The following is a 21,279-nucleotide window of genomic DNA, read 5'->3' as shown; positions in this document are numbered from 1 at the left end:
GGCTCCTATGGTAACTGAGCTTTACTCACTATAGCATACTAAATTCTCTTGGATGAGTTGTCTCTTGAAGCTCTCCCGGCCACCTCATGGACCACTGGTCGGTGAAGAGTCCCCTATGGTGCTGCTCTAGAACTCCATCCCTCTCAGAAATGTTTCCGGTTCTCTGGCAGGCTTTTCTCAGCATAATCTCGAACACCCGGATAGGCCTAGCAGCCAGGAGCTGTTTCACACACATCCACCCAGGTCGCAGCCCTGGGTGGGAAGACTAACCCTGATCACCTGACTTCTACCAAATAAATATATTTTCCCAGCATGCATAACAGCAAATATGATTGGCTTAGAAAGGTATGTTTATCCATAGCCTGAACTCACTGTAGCTCATCGCACTAATGTCAAAGGCAACAGCACCACCTACTGACAAAAGGGAGAAACCACAGCTCAACAGGATTAAGAGGGAAGCCATTTGACCTCTGAATACTACAAATTTGCCAGGCTGGCTACCACCCAGCACAACTAAATTTACCTGTATCCCTGTTTTGGAACAAGGGTGCTGCATATGATACCTCTCAAGGAGAAATCTTTCAAATGAAGACACACATACAGCGATAAAACTGATAGAGGTTGTAAATTTCCTTCCATCCAAAACTGGAGTTCCACATAACTTAAGAATGTGCTAAAAGCCCTTCTTCTTTTATTGTTTAACTCTAACAAATAATTAGAAAAGCGATTTCTGCAGGTAGGATCAGATGTTAGTGCTGGTTTTAGGGAGAATTTGGATATATAGATGGGATGGCCACACTTGGTTCCCCTTTCAAGGTGAATGAAATCTTGATTTTTTTTCACCATCTCACCCTATTTTCAGCATCTCATCAGACATTATTTGATTGTCCTCAGCTTCTGCTTCATTTTGCTCTTGAATTATGTGATTTGTCCTCTCCCTCTTCTCCTGCATGTTCTGAAATATTTCTCGTTTTCAGGTCTCTTCTTTGTGCTTCCCTGCACTGATAGCTGCATTAAGGTGGATATGAGGACCATCTCCTTTGACATTCCCCCACAGGAGGTAAAGTGCTTCACTCACTGACATGTTACAGCTCTGGGAAGGTGTTGTGGGCCTCTGCATAGTTCATCAAACTTCAGGGGGACAAACGGCTTCTTGATTTTTATTATTTTAGCACTTTTCACACCTATGAAACTTTTAATTCACCTCGTCCCGCGGAGTTCTGGCAATGTTGTGCTGTTGGCCATGCACTATGCCCTGAGCCCAGTTTTTGATCGCTGAGTTCCCTTTTACCCTATTGTGGAAAATGCACATAATCAGTTGCCTTTATTCTAACTTGGATCCCACACTCCTGTCTTTCTGTTGTTTACCCTATTGTGGGTGATCGCGTGAAATACGAATATACATTAGTAGCCAAATTGTTATAGTGAAAGCTTATTTAAAATTCCATATACATACCTTGTAGACATATTTGAGACATACCACAAATCATTCTTAGTGCATTAAAGGAAAAAAAATCCTTAAATTATTTTTTTTCTCCATTTAGGAAAAGTAATCATCATGAATTATTCACCCTGTACAATAAGTTGCATAAAGCTTGAAATTAACGATCATAACGTGTTTTTTTGTTATATAATCTGAATTTCTCTTAACTGTAGACAGCAACTATGTGCTCTTCTCGAACTATACCTTTTAAGTGGATGTAAACCTTCTCGTATACCCAGTAAAGTGAACAGCCTCAGATGATACACAGAGATGAAAAAAATACTCCTACATACGTTTTACATGTATATCTGATGTTTTCATCTTTTATATACGGTTTAGAAAGTTCACATTGTGTTAGATTTTCTCTTCCTGTTCCACACTGCAGTGAAGCCTGGGCGCATACAGCCAAGACGGCTAATTAAAGGAAAGGCACACTCCCTCTCCTCATAGGTAGAGACTTGTGGATAAGACAGAGTTAGTGGAGTCATGCTGTACATGCTCAGAATTTTGGGAGAGTGCATATGATTAGCACAGGACCAATCGGCACTGTCCAGACAGAGGGTCAGGGGTCATGCATCCTGATAGGACAGCCAGTGCAGCATGAAAACTCCTCCTACAAGCTTTAACCAGGCACTAATAGAAATCACAAGACTGTGGATGACTAAAAGGTATTGAGCATGTTCTATTTACAAAAATGATTGTATTTCCATGTTCTGTGGGATGTGGGAGACCCAGATATAGTGAATGCATGGTCCTAGGTTTAGTAACGCTTTAAGTTGATATGATTTATTTTTAAATCAACAATCAAAAAGTGCTGACGGTGACCACCCTCCGCTCCATTCATTAAGGCTGTCTTATCGCTTCCTGCGATGCAAGGCATTCTAGGAGTGGAGGAGACAGGCCTTTCATTCATCTGTCTATTTGCCATTCATTGAGCATTGTTAGTCCAACACATTTATCAAGATGTAATTGTTTGAGGCTGTAGACCAGGCATATGCAATTAGCGGACCTCCAGCTGTTGCAGAACTACAAGTCCCATGAGGCATAGCAAGACTCCAACAGCCACAAGCATGACACCCAGAGGCAGAGGCATGATAGGACTTGTAGTTTTGCAACAACTGGAGGTCTGCTAATTGCATATCCCTGCTGTAGACCCTTACAGCTTGGCTCTGTTACCAGCCTAGAGCAAATTGGTTGGCTGTAGTCCAATAATTATTGCTCTGCCATAAAATATTTCCTCTTTGGTGATTTATTGAAAGTTTTTAATTGTTCTGAAGCATTCATTAACAAATAATTCCCATTTGGCTGATTGGAATTATTCCAATGCAGACATCGCCCTTCCCCTGCACACAATAGTTTGTACTTGGACCCTTTTTGATGTGTACATTTTTTTAATCCACTACTATGTCAATCTGTTTTTCAGAATCTAAAACTGGAAATTGGAAATGTTTATTGTTTAAAGACATCCTCTGCAGTCATTGGAGTTAAATAGATTTATATTCCCCACATTACATTATTTGATTCTGCAGATTTTGTGGGATATTAGCTAATGGAAGTGAATCGGGTTGCAATTCTGTTTAGTATTTCCTACCATTAGCTGTGATAAAGTAATTGACATTTATTTTCAGAATGACTGTTTTGATCCTAGAAGCAGATCTGATGCTCTAATATTAATTATCCTGACATTTATCTTTCAGATTTTGACTAAAGACTCGGTAACAGTCAGTGTGGATGGTGTCGTCTATTACCGGGTACAGAATGCCATCTTGGCTGTAGCGAACATCACAAACGCAGATTCAGCCACCAGGCTTCTAGCACAGACTACCCTCCGCAATGTCCTGGGCACGAAGAACCTATCGCAGATCTTATCAGACAGGGAGGAGATTGCACATAACATGCAGGTGGGGCTCTGCAACCAACTGCAGATGGCACAATGACTGCTGGGAAGAGTATGCAACTTGCATCACAATCTGAAGGGTTTCAATCCATGTGGTTTGCATTTAGAAACTTGTCTAAGCTCTTTCTTTCCTCATCAAGTCATATGACACGTCGGTAATAACTTTCTGTAATTTTTCTCCCTAATTTTGTAATGTGGGATGAAAACATTTACTATGTAGACTGTAATTTCTTTAATCCTGTATTTGTGTTGACTCTTAGTATCAGTTGTTGAGCTTGTGTTCATTATGGAAGAGTATGATCTAGAGCTATCGTATAGACGTGTAGCAATGTTTGAATGCAGCCCACTGGACCTGAGGATATTTCAAGGGTCTGTACATACGTAAAAAATGAATACATACGCTATAAAAGCGATGGCAAACTTAACTTAAACAGCTGTCTTATGGTGCCGGCGCCTCCACGATCGGAGGGGTGGAAATCCCCCCAGCCAGGCAGTCATTTGCACTGGCGGTGTGGCATGGAGGAGCAGGGTCGCATTAGTGCGATCGAGCGATGGGTGGGCAATTTTGCTTAAATCCCTCTCTCCATGCATCGGGGCAGCCCAGTGCCGCAATGCCTCTGTAAACCGAGGAAGAGAAGAGTGACTCCTCCCTTCCTGGAATTTGAGAGCCAATAGGAGAGCAGCTGCCTGTGCAAGGGCTCAGGGGCTGAAGCAGGACCATGTGGAGGACTGTGTACAGGTAGGGCACTGCTATGGGAGTGAAGCCAGAGGTTACTGCTATAGGGGAAAGGGAGGGGGACAGAGTGTGTGTGTGTGTGTGTGTGTGTGTGTGTGTGTGTGTGTGAGATGTTAAGTAAAGGTGGCAGGGGACACTGCTATGGGCAGGTATGGCCCTGGAATCGGCCTCTTGTAGTCTCTGTACAGCAAGGCTGGAGAGAGGAAGAAGATGCTTAAGGAACCAGTAAGTTAAGAGCCTGTTCACACATGGGCGACCCGTCAGGCGACTTAGCCGCCTGACAAGTCGCGTCCCGCTCTGTACAATGGAACCATTCTAATTGAGTCGCTCCGACTTAGAAAAAGGTTCCTGTATGACTTTTGGGGCGACTTGCATTGACTTTTATACAGAAGTCATTTCACAAGCCGCCGCTAATGTCGGATCCCGGTCGCCTGAGGCAGTCGCGCTGCAAGTCGTGCTGCCTCAGTGTGAACGGGCTCTCGGGGTGCATTCACACTTGTGAATACACCTGCACTCTGGTTAGATGTGAGAACCCCAGTGGAGTTCCTGCAGGAGGCAGCCCCATTGAAAGCAGAGCTAAATGGAGTGCGGATGCATTCGCAGGTGTGAATGCACCTTTATGTGCAAACAGGAAACCTGCTATTAGGAAGGGAGAGCAGAGAGATGAGCTCAGAACTTTACGGTTTCTCCTTTCCCTGTTCAATAACAGGCTGGGAAGTGCTCAGAGGAAGTGGACTGAATAATGCTGGTCATCGGACATCTGGTAGCAGGAAAAAAAAGGGCTGTGCGGGAAATATCTAGAATCAAGATGAATATTGCAGCCAGATCTGGTGTAGCTATTTTATCTTTTAATATGCTATACATTTTATGTTGTTTATCTTTGACTGGAGCTCTGCTTTTAAACTGACTGTGATAGAGGGGAACATGGAAAGTGTTTGGTGCTGAGGAATGAATAGACACAGCGGCTTTGCTGCCTACCTATCTACATAAATGGAAAGAAATTCCCGCTTTTGATTCCTCACATTTCTGTCTGCAATCTGTAAACTTGAATTCCATTCGGCACAGCCCCTACAAAATCCAAACAATGTGCATAGATGTTCTCTGTAAATGCCCTACTGATTTTGTTGTCCAGATTAACCCTTTCATGACTAAGCCTATTTTTTTTTAAAAGCTAAAATCCATATTTTTTGCTAGAAAATTACTTAGAACCCATATATATATATATATATATATATATATATATAATTAGCAGAGACTCTAGAGAATAAAACGGCGATTGTTGCAATATTTTATGTCACGCGGTATTTGCGTAGCAGTGTTTTAAGCGCAACTTTTTGGGAAAAGTGACACTTTCTTGAATTAAAAAAATGTTACGCCGAGTAAATAGATACCAAACATGTCACACTTTATAATTGCACGCACTCGTGGAATGACGACAAACTACGGTACCTAAAAATCTCAATAGGCGATGGTTTACATTTTTTTTCCGGTTACCAGATTAGAGTTACAGAGGAGGTCTAGTGCTAGAATTATTTCTCTCGCTCTGACGATCGCGGCGATACCTCACATGTGTGATTTGAACACCGTTTACATATGCGGGAGCGACTTCCATATGCGTTTTCTTTGCTGAGCGAGCTCACGGCGACAGGGGGGCGCTTTAAAAAATTTCATTTATTTTTTTCTTATTTATTTTAAAATTTAATAAATTGTGTTTTAACTGCTTTTATTGCTGTCACAAGGAATGTAAACATCCCTTGTGACAGTAATATGTGGTGACAGGTACTCTCTCCTTTACACTTCAAAGTATTCAGATCGCCGAAAACGGCGATTCTGAATACTGTATATTTTTTTAAATCTGGCGCCATTGGCAGCTGAGTAAACGGGAAGTGATGATGTCATGATGTCGCTTCCGTGTTTACAATTAGGAGACTGGAATGACGCCGCTTACGGCGTCATTCCAGTCCCTCCCTAGCCGCTGGAAGCGGCGGATGTGAGATCGGTGCTCCCGTTCAATCGGGAGCACCAGTAAGAGCGGTGGGAGGGGGGGGGGACGTCCCCTCCTGCTCCTCCAGCATAACAGCCGAGCAGCTTTTAGCTGGAAAGCCAATCGCCCGCTCAGAAAAACGGTACCGGGATGATGCCTTCAGGTGCCGGTATAACCCCCGTAAGCCGAGTACGCACATCTGCGTACGCTTGGCGGGAAGGGGTTAAACTAGACTAAAACTAACATTGATCACATTTTATAAAACAATTTTTTATTTTTAAAATTCGAAAGAATGAATCTTTAGTTTGAAAACAATCGCCAATGCAGAGCGGTTGACTAAGCGTTTCACTTGGATAATCTCTCTGGAAACGTTTCCATCACAAAGTGTCAGGCAGCGAGGCAGGGTTGAGTGAAACTGACTTTTGCCTATTTTTTTTCCATTACACAGAAACTGCAAAGACGATTCTGTGACATACATGGATTATGGCGCTGGCAAGCTACATAAGTTTGAGCCTTTCCTTTTCAAGAGGAAAAAAAAATTGACAATGCTAGTGTGCTATAAAAATGTAAGAACGAATGCCATATGGAGTCGCACATGGTAGACCAAATCCTGGATCAATTAATGATTCCTTATTCCCATAGTAGATGTGTGATCTCAACACAAAGTTTTAAAAGTCCTTCATGGTGACAATTACCAATGGTTATGTGGTTTCTTAAAGCTGACTGGTTCAGTCCTGAACCAATGAAGTGTCAGGAAAGCTGTACAAAAGTAAAATTAGTGCTAAATACAGAAAGGAATGCACCCTAGCATCATTTTTAGCCATGCTTCTCACAGCTAATTTCTGGCAGCCAATCATAAGAAATTGTCTGATAAAAGGAATCCAAGGATATCTTATTTGACGTAAATCCAAATACTAAGCCCAGTGCCTCCTGCAAGTGTCTGTTGGTAACAGACAGGAAAAAAACTTGAGATGGGCCAGTGATGGCGAACCTTGGCACCCCAGATGTTTTGGAACTACATTTCCCATGATGCTCCACTACACTGCAGAGTGCCAGAGCATCGTGGGAAATGTAGTTCCAAAACATCTGGGGTGCCAAGGTTCACCATGACTGAGATGAGCAGTCCTAGTGCAAGAGTAAATTTAACCGGTTTGATTTACAAGCTTCATATGCTTGGATCAGCGAAGAGTTTTTAAAGTGAATTTCTCATTTTAAGTTTTTTTTTTTTTTTTTTTTAAATGCTAACAGTCTCATCTAAAGAGTTGTCGCTCCTCTAATGTGTGGGTACTTTTTCTGTTTGCAGTCCACGCTGGATGTCGCCACTGATGACTGGGGTATCAAAGTAGAGCGTGTGGAGATCAAGGATGTCAAGTTGCCAGTTCAACTTCAGCGGGCCATGGCTGCAGAGGCGGAGGCCACCAGGGAAGCAAGAGCCAAGGTAAGCTGCCAGGCTGCGGAGTTGTCTGTGGTCAGTCTGCAAAAAGTTAGGGCGATCATGCCTTCTAATTGCCACAGAGCTGTAATTATTTGCTGAACTTCCATTAGTGAGAAGTAATAATTCAGTATATTACACATTTTGGGATGATGGAATCAGGAGATTTACCAATTCCTTGATTATTGTCATGGATATTGCAGAAATTCACACAATGGGGTTGATTTACTAAAGGCAAGTGCACTGGTAAGTGCAGTCCCTGTGGATCTGAGGGGAAGCTCTGCTGATTTTATCATCCAATCACGTGCAAGCTAAAATGCTGTTTTTTTTAGTTTGCTTGCATGTCCCCCTCAGATCTACAGCGACTGCACTTGCAGTGCAAAGTGGATTTGCCTTTAGTAAATAACCCCCAATGTATTTCAAACGATTACAGCCAATCAGGAATTGTATGACTATCTGTGCTGCTGCTCTAAACAGCCATTTCATTGGGAATTGTATTCATGTCCAGACAGTGATGTCCGTTTTCCTTCTGGCCAGTCTGTGGCGAATCCCATTCAATGACAGCTGTACTGAGCACAGCATAAAGAGAAGATAATAAGTTAAATGTCCCTATGTAGGTGAAGAATTAAAAGAGGAGTATGGGATTTATAATTCTACTCACCTAGGTGGTTGTCCCCTGCCGGCTCTGCACCAAGAACTGAGCGACCAAAGACTACTAAGTTCTCAGCATTCTGTTAGCAGAGAGCCGGGAACCGTCTGTCACAACTCTCTGCTCTTTCTGTGGAGGGGGTGGGACGGGCTGGATAAGGTTCTCGGCAGATCACTGGGAGGCTGAGCCAGCTGTCAGTCCAGGCTTCTGGGCAGATCCCAATCGTATGGTCGGGATCTTTTCAGAGCCTGGACTGGCTCTGTGATGTCACCTGATGGATAACAAGCATGCAGAATGAACTGCACTCCTGTGATTCCTAGAAGCATAGCCAAAATAGCTTTGGGTTTACTTCTCCTTTTTTAAATGCCCGCTTGGCAGACCATGACAGGGTTGATGCCTGTGTGTGTATATAGGGCCAGGGTTAATTGTCCTTGTGTATGCAGCATGCAACATAAGAGCTCTGATTACATAAGCTGTGCTGCTATAAAGAGGGGCCAATGTGGTACATCTTTAGGTGAACTAGCAGGAAGCAGTTAAACTGTGTAGTCTAAAAACACTGCTACCACAGGCCAGAAACTGGAGCTTGGTTTTTTTAAAGAGGAAGTAAACCCTGATAGGTTTACTTCCTCTTTGATTCCCTGCAACAGTAAAGCATAATGGACTACTATGCATCGCATAGTAGTCCATTATGTGTCACTTACCTGACACAGGAGCCAGCGAAGTCACCGCTGTCCCCTGTAGTCTGGAGCATCCATCTTCTCGGTGGGTCTCGCTGCTCCGCCGCTGTCATTCGTCGAAGCCACGATGACGTCACTCCCGCGCATGAGCACGGGAGCCGCCATTCGCAGCATTTCGCCGTTGACAGCGGCGCGCTGAGTGCACCTGCGTGCCGCTGTCTACGGCGCATGCGGCGTAGACAGCGGTGCCTGTCTTTCGGAAAATATCTCCTAAACAGTGTAGGTTTAGGAGATATTTCTTGGACCTACAGGTAAGCCTTAATCTAGGCTTACCTGTAGGTCAAAGTGGTTTGTAAGGGTTTACAACCACTTTAATAACATTTAACCCTTTACAGTCAACTTCTCTTCTTTGCCCCCTTTTGGTCTGTTAATTGGTATATAACATTGTAAGCAGTTATATCTATATCTATAATAGTGATATCTGTTCCTAAAGTGCAGTACAATAATTATTGATCCTGCCAGAAATCTTATGATCTGAGTAAGGTTGGTGCCCTGCTATTAAAGAGGCGTTCCACCTGGGGAAAAAAAAAAATGTAAAGTCAGCATGTAAAGTTGTCCTAAAACAGGTCAGTCGGACAGTTGTCGAAAAGTCAGATCATGTGTATGGGCCTTAAGTCATGCTTCATAGGTGTGTGAATTAATGTTTTCTGGGGCAGCTCTAGATATAAATGAATGCTTTCCAAAATCTTTTATTGAAATTGATAGTCAAACGAATACAATCATGTTGCATAGTAAAGCAAAATACAATGAAATGAGCATAGTAAATATTCGACCATGAAGCTTCCCACACTTTAACCACCTGACACCTGGTCCCGGCCCCTTACCATGTCATCAGCTGTCAGCCAATGACAGCTGATCACATGATGTAAACAAAAGCTTGGTGGTCTTTTTTTTTTTTTTCTCCTCACGCTGACAGCGGAGGAGAAAAAAAAAGCCGATCACTGGCTTATCTTAAAGGGACATTGGTCCCGAAAAGGAAGAGGCAATTATGCCTCATTTATAGAGTACCAGTGCCACCTATCAATGCCCACCAGTGGTGCCAATCAGTGGCACCTAGAAGTGCTGCCCATCACTGCCACCCATCAGTGCCACCTCATCAGCATACGTCAATGATGGACAAAAATTACCAGTTATCAAAAAAATATATATTTTTAATTCGTTGTTTTTACATTTTTTTTTTTTTTTTTTTATTAAAATCACACAGGTGATCAAATACCACCAAAAATGTTGTATGACTGCGCAATTGTCATTCAAAGTGCGACAGTGCTGACAGCTGAAAATTGGTCTGGATAGGAGGGAGGTTTAAGTGCCCAGTAAGCAAGTGGTTAAAGACTGAAAGAGGAAACGGCCCTTCCTGAGAGATTTCTATATCATGTGATTGAGCCTCTGCTTTTACAACTAGCACAAACCCTTGCAAAACAATTTATTCTGCTCTTTCTAATCTAGTGACTGCGTATTTTTCAGCCTCTGAAACTTCCAGGCAGCCCTCACTGCTCCCTCCCAACCCTCTCTCGAACAGGCTGAGTTTTCCCTGCCTGTGCCAAGCATTGTAGTTAGGGATGGGCGAACTTGTGCTCGGGCCGAACTTTTGCTGTTCAGACGTTTGGCGAGTAGCCGAACAAAAGAGTCGTTCGACCGTTTTTTTCCGGCGCCCCCGACAAACCCACCCCCCGAACCGATTACAGTGCTGAACAGTGCGTTGCAAGCCCTGATTGACTGAAGCAGTGAAAGTTTCAGCCAATCAGGGCGCAGAGCACTGTCAGTCATGATTGGACACTGTCATCATGACTTTATCCAATCATGGCTCATTCCTGCCCCACAGTATAAAAGAATTCTTTCAATGGCAGCCATTTTCAGTGTTCAGCTAGCATCAGTCTAATGACGGTTATACGATGTCTATTTGATTGCGTTACTGCCAGTTTAATGCCATTTACTTTTGTGTGCGTTACTGGCAGTTTAACACCATATAGTTCTGTGTGTTTGGCACATTATATTGCAGTATATTATAGTGCGTCTGTGTAGTGAGAGTACTCAGATTAACGTGCACCAAACACATCTTTACATTGATTAAAGTGCATCTATGTACAGATTTTAACTTCTTTAAATTTGCTTATAAGCACCGCCCCCTCCCTATTAATGTCTGGGAGGACAGCAAGAAGAGGCAGACGTTCCCTTGGCACTGTAAGGGGGGCCAGCAACAAATGTGTCCACAGGCAGGACATCATTTCCTCTGTTTAGTGCGTTTGCCAGTGCTATCCAGTCAGAGCATGCAGAGGAGGTGGTGGACTGGCTTATTAAACCTTACAACATCTGCAGCAGATCGCACTTTTGCTATCTGCAAACTGTCTCAGGCACATAAAACGTGGCAAAAAAATGCCAACCATTTGGGTACCACATGCTTAACAAGGCCTTTAAAGTCCAACCACTCAGCCCGTTGGCAAGAGCACCTAAACGCCACACAAAAGGGGCACATATCTGTCTGCCCTCCTTACCCACTTCAGTCTGCCCCTGCTATACCGAGTCAATACCTCTCAGCAGCTTCCACTGACAAGGATGATGGTATAGCAAAGGGTGTCCCAGGTCCTAGCAGCACATCTGCCAGCAGCACAGGACCAGCTGTAGACTGTAGCCGGCAAATTTGCCGTAGACAGCGGTGCCTGTCTTTCGGCAAATATCTCCTAAACAGTGTAGGTTTAGGAGATATTTCTTGGACCTACAGGTAAGCCTTAATCTAGGGTTACCTGTAGGTCAAAGTGTGTTGTAAGGGTTTACAACCACTTTAATTTGGCTCAATACATTAACCAGAGAGATTAATGCCAGAAAAGTGGAGCAGCAGGTTTATTCAATTCCTCCCCACACAAAAGGAGACGCTCCTTTTGATGCACCCTAGCCCACCCCCCGCCACATCTTGCACCTTTTTGAGGTACCCTAGTGGGTACCTGATTTTGAAGGTACCCAGTCCTACTTAGAAGTCAGATTGCTGCAGCGATCTACGACCTACTGTCCGGCCCCTCCTCCTGCAGCTTTCTGGGGGACACGGGTGGCAGAAGACTACGGCACAATTCAGAGGATGCAGCACAACTCCCAAATACACAGAAGGAAACCGTCTGTTAGGCAAGGCAAAAAGGCAGTGAAGCCTTCCCGCTTAACATGTTCGTAGCCTGCACCCGAAGCCGCTTGAAGAATCGGCGTGGGTACCAACATCACTGGATCCCTGGACAGGTAAGGGTCATTATAAAGTCAGCAGTTCCAGTATTTGTAGCTGCCGACTTATATTTTTTTATTTTTTTTGGGCCAGACTGGAGTGCCTCTTTAATGTCTGGGTTATACTGCCACCTACAGGGAATAAAAAAAACTGTAGAGGATAACCCCTTCCTGCTATCGGCGTGCCTCAGGTTTATAGAAAAGCAGTGCCAAGAACATGATCATCAAAACACAAAGGGGTGGGACCCATGTCCCTCAATGGACTCAAAGAAAAGGATTTTATTGTCTGTACAAAAAAATTTTTTTGTCCATTTTAAAATACACTGTAAGGTTTTTAACCTTTTGGGTATTCAAAAGCAGTCCCACTGCTGGGCAACATAGCAAACCATTGCTAACATGTGCAAGAAAACAGAATCAGGGCAGCACATAAGGGCCAAAATAAGAGGAAAGAGGAGAAAAAAAAAACACAATGTGCCTACGCAGCAATAATACAATAGTAGCAAGCCAACACTTGTGGTGTATCAACCCACAGACATGATTTATGTATAATATTTAATAATAATATGCAGTGCTAGTGAATTCATTAAGCAGAATTATAACCATTTGTATAAAGTCTGATAACACATACTGTATGACATAAAAGTGAATTTGAAACATTCTAATCGATAATCATCTGTTACACCATCCATCATCTATTTCCTCAAAAGCCCATAAGGCTCCATGGACGCTGGCTTCTTGTAAATGGTGTTTATCCTGACAGAAGATAATCAGCATTAGAAACTCGCCTAGCTGCATTTTTTTTTTTTCAAAACAGTCTACCCTGTTTCCCCTAAAATAAGACCTAGCGTGATTGTTGGTGTTGGCTACAATATAAGCCCTACCCCCCAAATAAGCCCTACCCTGTTTCCCCCAAAAATAAGCCTTACCCTGAAAATAAGACCTACACAGACTTTAACTAGGGCTTATTTGGGGGGTAGGGCTTATATTGCAGTCATCACCGACAATCACGCTAGGTCTTATTTTAGGGGAAACAGGGTAGGTGAGTTTGGAGTTTATTCATTTTATTGGCCAGAAGTTTAATTTTATTTTGGCCATTGAAATAAACACTGAAGTGCTAAATGTGCCGATAGTTTGAGTTGATTTTTTTTTTGTGGTCAGAAGAACTGCTCTTAAATGCGATTCTAGGGTGTTCAGACAACAGCTGATCAACTCCAAGAAACGTCCGTGTGTGCATGGACACATAAAATAAGAGGGGAGTTTAAGGGCCATTTAAAAAAAAAAAGAAAAAAAAAAAACACAACCCTAGATGTGCGTATTCTCATGCACCAAAATTCAGGGTGCTGTGGCACCATGTTATTTTGAAGAAGGGTTCCACCTCCAATTTGCTTACCTTTGCAGAACAGGCTGATGTTATAGGCTTAATGACTATATAGTTGTAGGCAGGACTTTCAGCATTCAGCAGAAATTATGGTACATATGACCTCAGGGGCGCATGATATACATATCAATGTTGCAGTCCACACCTATATACATATTATTCCTGACATTTACATGTAAACACAGGGTCTCCGGGGAGTCATCTGTAGATGGCAATAGGGTGGAGCGAGGCAGCAGCAACAGAACGTTACACTGAGATACCGGGACATAGCACGGGACTAAAACTTCAAGGTATAAAGGGAATTTAAACAGGGATAGTTGGAAAGCATGAGGCAGCTGCTTTGGGCCCCACAACAATGATGGGGCCCAGGGCAGCTGCCTCCTTTACCCCGCCTTAAAAATGGTCCTGAATACTCATAGTAGTGCAGAAGTATTTTATTTTTCAAAAAGCCAGAGCGACCTTCCATAATACTTTCGGGATAACAAACAAGGACTCAGTCTCTTTCTGAAAGAAGCAGTAGCTGGGAGACTCGCAGCCCGAACATCCAAACAATGGAGGAAAACTTTTTGTAATAAACTGGAGTTGGACAGAGGAAGGTGAAAAGGCATAAAATACCTTTTGGCAAGAAGGAAGTCTTTGGTATCAACACCACCTTGTTCCTATGCAAGATCAAAAGGGATTCTTTGCAGAATAAGGCTGCCAGCTCAGACATTTGTCTTGTAGAAAAACCACCCTCTGGGTGAGAGATGAAGGTCTCTAATGGTGGTTTCTAAAGTGCAGAGAGCCAGATTTAGATCCCACAAAGGTCCTGGGGAACGGACAATGGGAGACACCCTGTATTAAGGTCTTAAAGAGGGAGTCTGAGTAAACAAACTACTGTGACCATATAGCTAAATATGATCACAAAATAACCAATCATAGTAAAATAAGAAAAAACTTTATTCCTCAATATTAGTACATTATAGCATAATGGCATAGTAGCATGATAAAAACACACCAGACTGGTTTGCTGCATATCTCCACAATAAAACAGAATATAAATTGGTATGATCCAAAGAAACAGAGTAATGGTAACAGCTGTAAATGGTATAGCAGAGGGGAGCATCGAATAGCTTGACGCGCTTTGTGGCTGTAATGCCACTCTTTGGGGGCAGATGCAGGAGAGAGGTCTATAAAATGTTGAAAAATATATTAAAATTGGGTAGTTCTATAGAGAAATTGTTGAGATGGAAGAATAAGACTCTCACTCGTACTTACAGATCAGATACGAGTCTGGGCATGGAGAAATTAGGTGCTTTTTAAACCTTATTATGTATGTTATCTCAGATGCACAGGTTACATTCCAGATAGAGAATGTTAGACTTGATCTGGTTGTACCCTTCTCAGATCCCTTTTTATCTCTCCCTCACATGTAGATATTGGGGGTTATTCACTAAAGGCAAATCCACTTTGTACTACAAGTGCGCTCGGAAGTGCAGTCACTGTAGATCCAAGGGGGGACATGCAAGGAAAATAAAAAACAGCATTTTAGCTTGAACATGATTGGATGATAAAATCAGTAGAGCTTACCCTCAGAAATACAGCGACTGCACTTCCAGTGCAGAATGGATTTGCCTTTAGTAAATCAACCCGATTGTGTTGCTAGTGGTGGGGCTGCTGCGTTGTGGTGTTTGTTGGCCCCCGGAAGCTGCGACCAGCTCCGGGAGTCCTCCTTTTCTCCTCTCTTCATTGACATGGGGGGGGCGGGCATCCAGTTGCTGATAGACATCCCCACCTGTGATGTTGCCGCGCCAGCATAGTGAGATAAACATTGACGGACGTGCTGCCGAGCATCCCATGCTGCTTGGCTGTTGGTGCCTTCCCTCAATTCATTTCAGCGCGACTTTGGCTGTCATCCCCATTCACGCTGGAGGACCTTGTACTCCAACATACCTTAGGAGGCTCCCTCTGAGACTTCCTGTGGACATTGTGCACCACTTGGACCCAATTGTCCACATTAGGCAATTACAGGTACTAGTTTGATACCCTTTTTATAACCCTATAGTCCTTTACCTTGCTTGGGTGGCTTGGTTCCTTCTACCTCACCTACTGGTAGTCCCTTTTGATCTACATACACTAGTATGTTTCTACCACTTTCATTATTTGGTTCCTATCTAGCCTCAGTCACTCTATCCATCACTTAGGTGGACACAAAAATATATACAATATATTATCAGTCACTATATTATATACCTTATGCTACCCTGTTTCCCCTAAAATAAGACCTAGCGTGATTGTTGGCTGCAATATAAGCCCTACCCCCCAAATAAGCCCTACCCTGTTTCCCCCAAAAATAAGCCTTACCCTGAAAATAAGACCTACACTGACTTTAACTAGGGCTTATTTGGGGGGTAGGGCTTATATTGCAGTCATCACGGACAATCACGCTAGGTCTTATTTTTGGGGAAACAGGGTACAATACCTTTATGTACCCAATTCTATTCCTATAGATGGGCTATTTCTATGTGACTCACACCGCCTCTTATCCATGGGGAATTGTCCTTTCCTAGTGGTATTCCGTTGTGTTACCATCACTATGTTTCATTGGATCATACCAATTTATATTCTGTTGTGTGGAGAAATGCAGCAAATCAGTCTGGTGTGTTTTTTATCATGCCATTATGCTATGTTACTATGTAATAATATTGAGGCAGTATAACGTAAAGATAAAAAGGAGGGGCGGGTGCTGTGTCGGTCTGTGAATTACAGAGAAAAGGATTTTTTTTAATTTTTTTCGGTGAGTACAAAAAATAAATAAATTAAAAAAAAAATATATATAATCCTACTTTCTCTTATATTGACCGACCGACACAGCTCCTCTCTTAGCCATTGGGACGTCCCCAAGAAGTGGCAAACGAGGGGTGGGAAAAAAAAAAAAAAAGCATAAAAACTTCATCCACCGTGGCAAGTGGGAACTAGTGAAACTTTACCCACCAAAAAAAACACAACAGTGCGTGGAGAAATCCACCCCAAAACCAGGGTACCCTCAACAGGAGTGACTACCCACAACTGCACAAAAAAAACTGCGGAATGTAATGCAACAGTGCGTTAACTTAACGGTACTGTGTTAAACGAAAAAAAAAAAAAAAAGAAATATTGCACATACAATTGCAACTATACGGGCAGCCTGCAAAACCTTGCAGCCAAAAGAGGCATCAGCTGATGCAGCGATGTCTACCTTGTAGAACTTGGTAAACGCGTGGATAAACGACCAGGTCGCAGCCTTACACACCTGAGCGACAGACGATTGGTGTCGGAAGGCCCAAGACGTTCCGATTACCCTTGTGGAGTGGGCCGTGACCGCAAAAGGGGGGCACCTGTCCCTTCAAGGTGTAGGCTTGTACTACAATCTGTTTGATCCACCTGGAAATGGTGGCCGACGAGACCGCCATGCCTTTTTTGGGACCAGCCACCGAAATAAACAGTCTGACCTCCGAAAGGGAGCAGTGGTAGACAAATACACCTTCAGAGCCCGAACCATGTCCAGAGCGTGAAAGGCCACCTCCTTAGGGTGTTCCGGCTTAGGACAGAGATGGTAATACGATGTCCTCATTAATATGAAAAGCTGAGACCACTTTAGAAAAGACTGTTGCGGCCGCAACACCACCTTTGCCTTGTGGATAACCAGGGGCGACTTGCAAGACAAGGCCGCCAGTTCCGAAACCCTCCTGGCCGATGTGATGGCCACTAGAAAGACCACTTTCTGGGAGAGTCTCCCTGATATTTTCAAACGGCAGCTTTTGAAGCGCCAATAACACCAGGTTCAAATCCCATGGGGGCAACGGTGGACACACTGGAGGGACTACATGGTGTACCCCCTGAACGAAGGTACCTCACTAATGAGTGAGATGCCAGGGGTGGCTGAAAAAAAGACAGCCAAGGCTGAAATTTGCCCCTTTTAAAGAGGAAGTAAACCCTGATATGTTTACCTTTGCAGGGAGACATAGAAGAAGTAAAGCATAATGGGCTACTATGCATCGCATAGTAGCTCATTGTGTGTCACTTACCTGACACAGGAGCCAGCGATGTCACCGCTGTCCCCTGTAGTACAGAGCGTCCTCCTTCCAGGTATCGCTGCTCCAGCCACTCACAGCGCCAGAGGAGCAATGACATCACTCCCATGCATGGGAGCCTCCACTAACGGCATATCGCCGTTAGCAGCAGCATGCTGCCAGCGGCGATAGTGCGCCTGCGCACCGCTGTCTACGGCGCATGCCTTTTTGTAAATAACTCCTAAACCGTGTAGGTTTAGGAGATATTTCTTGGACCTACAGGTAAGCCTTTATCTAGGCTTACCTATAGGTCAAAGTGGCTTGTAAGGGTTTACAACCACTTTAATGGTGCTTAATACCAATTTCTGATCTACTCCTTGCTGAAGAAACAGCAGGATCCTGGATATAGAAAATGAGCGCGGATGCAATCCTTTCTCCTCCTCACACATGGAGATGTAGGCCTTCCAGGTACAACGGTATATCTTCCGCTAGGCAAAATAAAACTGATGACTGCATGGCAGGCTGGAGGGTTGTTGCCCAAGGGACCGCCCCCTGGGCAGAACTAAGAGTGCTGAGTGTTGTATTACAACTAATGCCCAGTATCTCCTAGTAATATTGCAAACAACCCAATAGCTAAGAGAGGAGCTGTGTCGGTCGGTGAATAATAAGAAAACTTGAATTTTCTCCATCTGACCTGATCTTCATAAATGTTACAGGGTGGCAGCTTCAAAGTAATTGCAGCCACAAGATTGCTAGGTGGCCTGTATTTTTCACAAGAGTTTCCCCCCCCCCCAAATTGTATCCCAGGCAATATCGTCCTAGGAAAGAAAAGAAGCCTCCAATTGTTCGCTATGAGCATACACTGTCTTTTACAATTCGATGAGGAAGTCCCTTTTCCATTAAATAGATCATTTGGCACTGATAAAATGTGTTCCCAGAGACATAATACATGTATATCTAATTACCAAGCCAGATGATTAAACAAATTGTTATTGGATTTTCTCTCTCCTCAGGTAATTGCAGCAGAAGGTGAGATGAACGCTTCCAGAGCTCTTAAAGAAGCTTCCATTGTAATCTCAGAGTCTCCAGCCGCCTTGCAGCTCAGATACCTCCAAACGCTGACCACCATCGCTGCGGAAAAGAATTCTACCATCATCTTCCCATTGCCCATCGATCTGCTGCAGGGTGTAATGAGTGGCAAGAAATAGCACCCCACCACAGTTTAGAAAAGAAAGTGCTATGTATCAGTGCATTGCCTATAATTTCACAATGCCTTTAACGACCATTATTTTTAAATTTAGCTTTGCCCTGTGAAGTGCAAAAATATCTTTTTACATATCACATTTATATTGAATAATTTATCTGCAAGACCTCTGAATGTTACAAGATGTTATTAGTTGTGACAACAATCTGTGTATGGCTTTATTACAGCACTGCAAATGTGATGTGCAGTAACTCATAGCAACCAGTCAGTCATTCTTGATTAGTTCACGGCTCAGAACAAAGGAGATAAATTTGGTTGGTTGTCCAGGCTAGCTATATATACACACACTGCAAACTTTTAGTTCTAGTTCAGTAAAACTGCAGCTGGTTGCAATGCAACCATGCATAACAGTAATAAGTCCCACAAAGCTGCCAAATCTGATTGTGAGACAAAGCGATAAACAAAAAAATAAATAAAGAGAAGACATAGTACGTACTGTTTGACAAAGCTAGCCTCTATAACTGAAGCTCCACAGCCCACATTTTTTGTTGACCTCTTGTACAGAAACATGTAAAAAAATACAAGTGTAATTTCTACCATAAAGACAAAAACACACAAAAGCAGAGTGCTGATTAAAGGAAATGCCACTTTGCGTGTGTCATGTGAACTGGTCCTTTACTAGCAGTTATAGAAAGCCTTACGGATCTGGGAATTTACAATCTCCTGTAGTTTTGCTTTTTTTTTTGGCCATTTTTTTTTTAAAGAAATGCAAAAGTTTAGGTCTTAAAATTAATCATTTTTCTTAACGGAGCTCATTTCCTGTCTGATACATACTGAAGTGTTCTGCAGGAAGCCCCTCCCAGCCCAAATCACCAGCTAAATTATAGCTCTCAAGGCGTGTTAAAAGGAACACAAGCCAATTGAACACACTGACACAATAGTGCAAATCTCTCCATGTATGCCAAAAACATTACATCTTTTGTGTAGCAGCTTGTTTTGTAGATGATGCAGCTTACACCTACAGAGCATCCTGCACAACCATAGTGATACAGAGACTTTCCGAGCTCCAGACCTCCTTTCCGCCAAATGAATAGGACATGGCGACAGTAAACAAAATTCTTTACAAGACCCATCCTAATTAAACGTAAAAAGGATTTCTTGGTAAAGCTAGGCCTGGCCCTTTCTAGCTTCCCGATTGGTCCATCAGTGTAATGAACAGGTTCAATGACCAATAATAGGGCTGTAATGTAGGCTGGACAGAGAGCAACCTTACATAGACATAAAACCTTCATAGAGCTACAGCTACCTACACCTCCCCTGGAGCTACTGATCATTTTGATGAACACCCACTGTTACAGGATGACTTGCAGCCCCCACAGAGCGGTAATTCTGGTCACTGCTGCTGTTAACACCTGTTTTCTGTTAGCTTTAGGGCCAGTTGACACTACTGCGTGGTGTGAGATTGCATGTGATTCGCACCGTACTGAAGTGCAAATTACATGCGATGTCCGTGCAATGCAAATTCAGCCATACAGGTAGTATGGCTGACCTTTTTTGGTTCGCAGCCAAAATCGGATCGCATGGGTGTTGAGATCCCTGTCTGAATTTGTAGATCGCACTGCGATATGCAAAATGATTTGTGGGGGTTGGGGGTGTCATTAAAGAGGAAGTAAACCCTGATGAGTTTACTTCCTCTTTCATTCCCTGCAAAGGTAAAGCATAATGGACTGCTATGCATCGCATAGTACTCAATTATGTGTCACTTACCTGACACCAGTCACCGCTGTCCCCTGTAGTTCCGAGCGTCCATCTTCTTGGTGGGTCTCGCTGCGATTCGCTGGAGCAGCGATGTCACTCCCGCGCACGGGAGCCGGCACTCGCGGCATATCGCCGCGACCTGCGGCTTACCCAGTGCGTCGCTGTCTATGGCGCATGCACCGTAGACAGCGGTGGCTGTCTTCAGGTAAATATCTGCTAAACCGTATAGGTTTAGGAGATATTTCTTGGACCTACAGCTAAGCCTTAATCTAGGCTTACCTGTAGGTCAAAGTGGTTTGTAAGGGTTTACAATCACTTTAACTTTTAATAGACACTCCCAGCAGTTCGTATAGGGCAGTATAAACTGCCATCGGGAGACATGCAATGTGGGAACCTGCAGTGGGATTTGCAGGGTTCCTGCATTGCAACCATGTGAACCGGCCCTTATTCAGCTTTTCAACTATATTCTTGTAAACAGTTTTTATATTTGTTGGTTTTGTTACAAAGTTCCTAAGTTTCAGAAGACATTGCTTTAACTAAACAGCTTGATTGGAAGAACATTTTAAATATTTTGAACGGATCTTATGAAATGAAGGTCTTTTTCTATACATTTGTTATCAAGTAAATTACGTATTTAATGTTTTGTCTGCCGTTTTTTTTTTTTTTATTTAATATAGGAATTCAGAATGTACAGTTAAGTTATCCAGTTTCAGTACAACCTGAATGCAATATACTGAACAGCAATATCCTTACCACATACACATTCAGAAATTGGGCTGCACTCAG

At 43.2% G+C, this 21,279-nt stretch overlaps 1 protein-coding gene across 2 annotated transcripts in view; it reads left to right on the top strand.

Moving 5' to 3' along the window:
• Positions 1-21,136, top strand: part of STOM (stomatin) — a 75,771-nt gene extending 54,635 nt beyond the window's left edge. For both annotated transcript variants that reach the window (XM_077479167.1, XM_077479168.1), the window contains exons 4-7: positions 978-1,060; positions 3,181-3,384; positions 7,404-7,538; positions 18,545-21,136. In XM_077479167.1, coding sequence (XP_077335293.1) covers positions 978-1,060; positions 3,181-3,384; positions 7,404-7,538; positions 18,545-18,739 — 617 coding nt within the window. In that variant the 3' untranslated portion in view covers positions 18,740-21,136. The remainder of the gene's footprint in view (positions 1-977; positions 1,061-3,180; positions 3,385-7,403; positions 7,539-18,544) is intronic.
• The last annotated feature ends 143 nt before the right edge of the window (positions 21,137-21,279 follow it).

The sequence above is a fragment of the Lithobates pipiens genome, unplaced genomic scaffold (genome assembly GCF_037356315.1).
Source record: "Lithobates pipiens isolate NorthernLeopardFrog02 unplaced genomic scaffold, aLitPip1_a1.2 Scaffold_14, whole genome shotgun sequence".
NCBI classification, from domain to species: Eukaryota; Metazoa; Chordata; class Amphibia; order Anura; family Ranidae; genus Lithobates; species Lithobates pipiens.
Note: the sequence above shows the minus strand (reverse complement) of the source record. Positions and strands in the feature narration are given on the sequence as shown.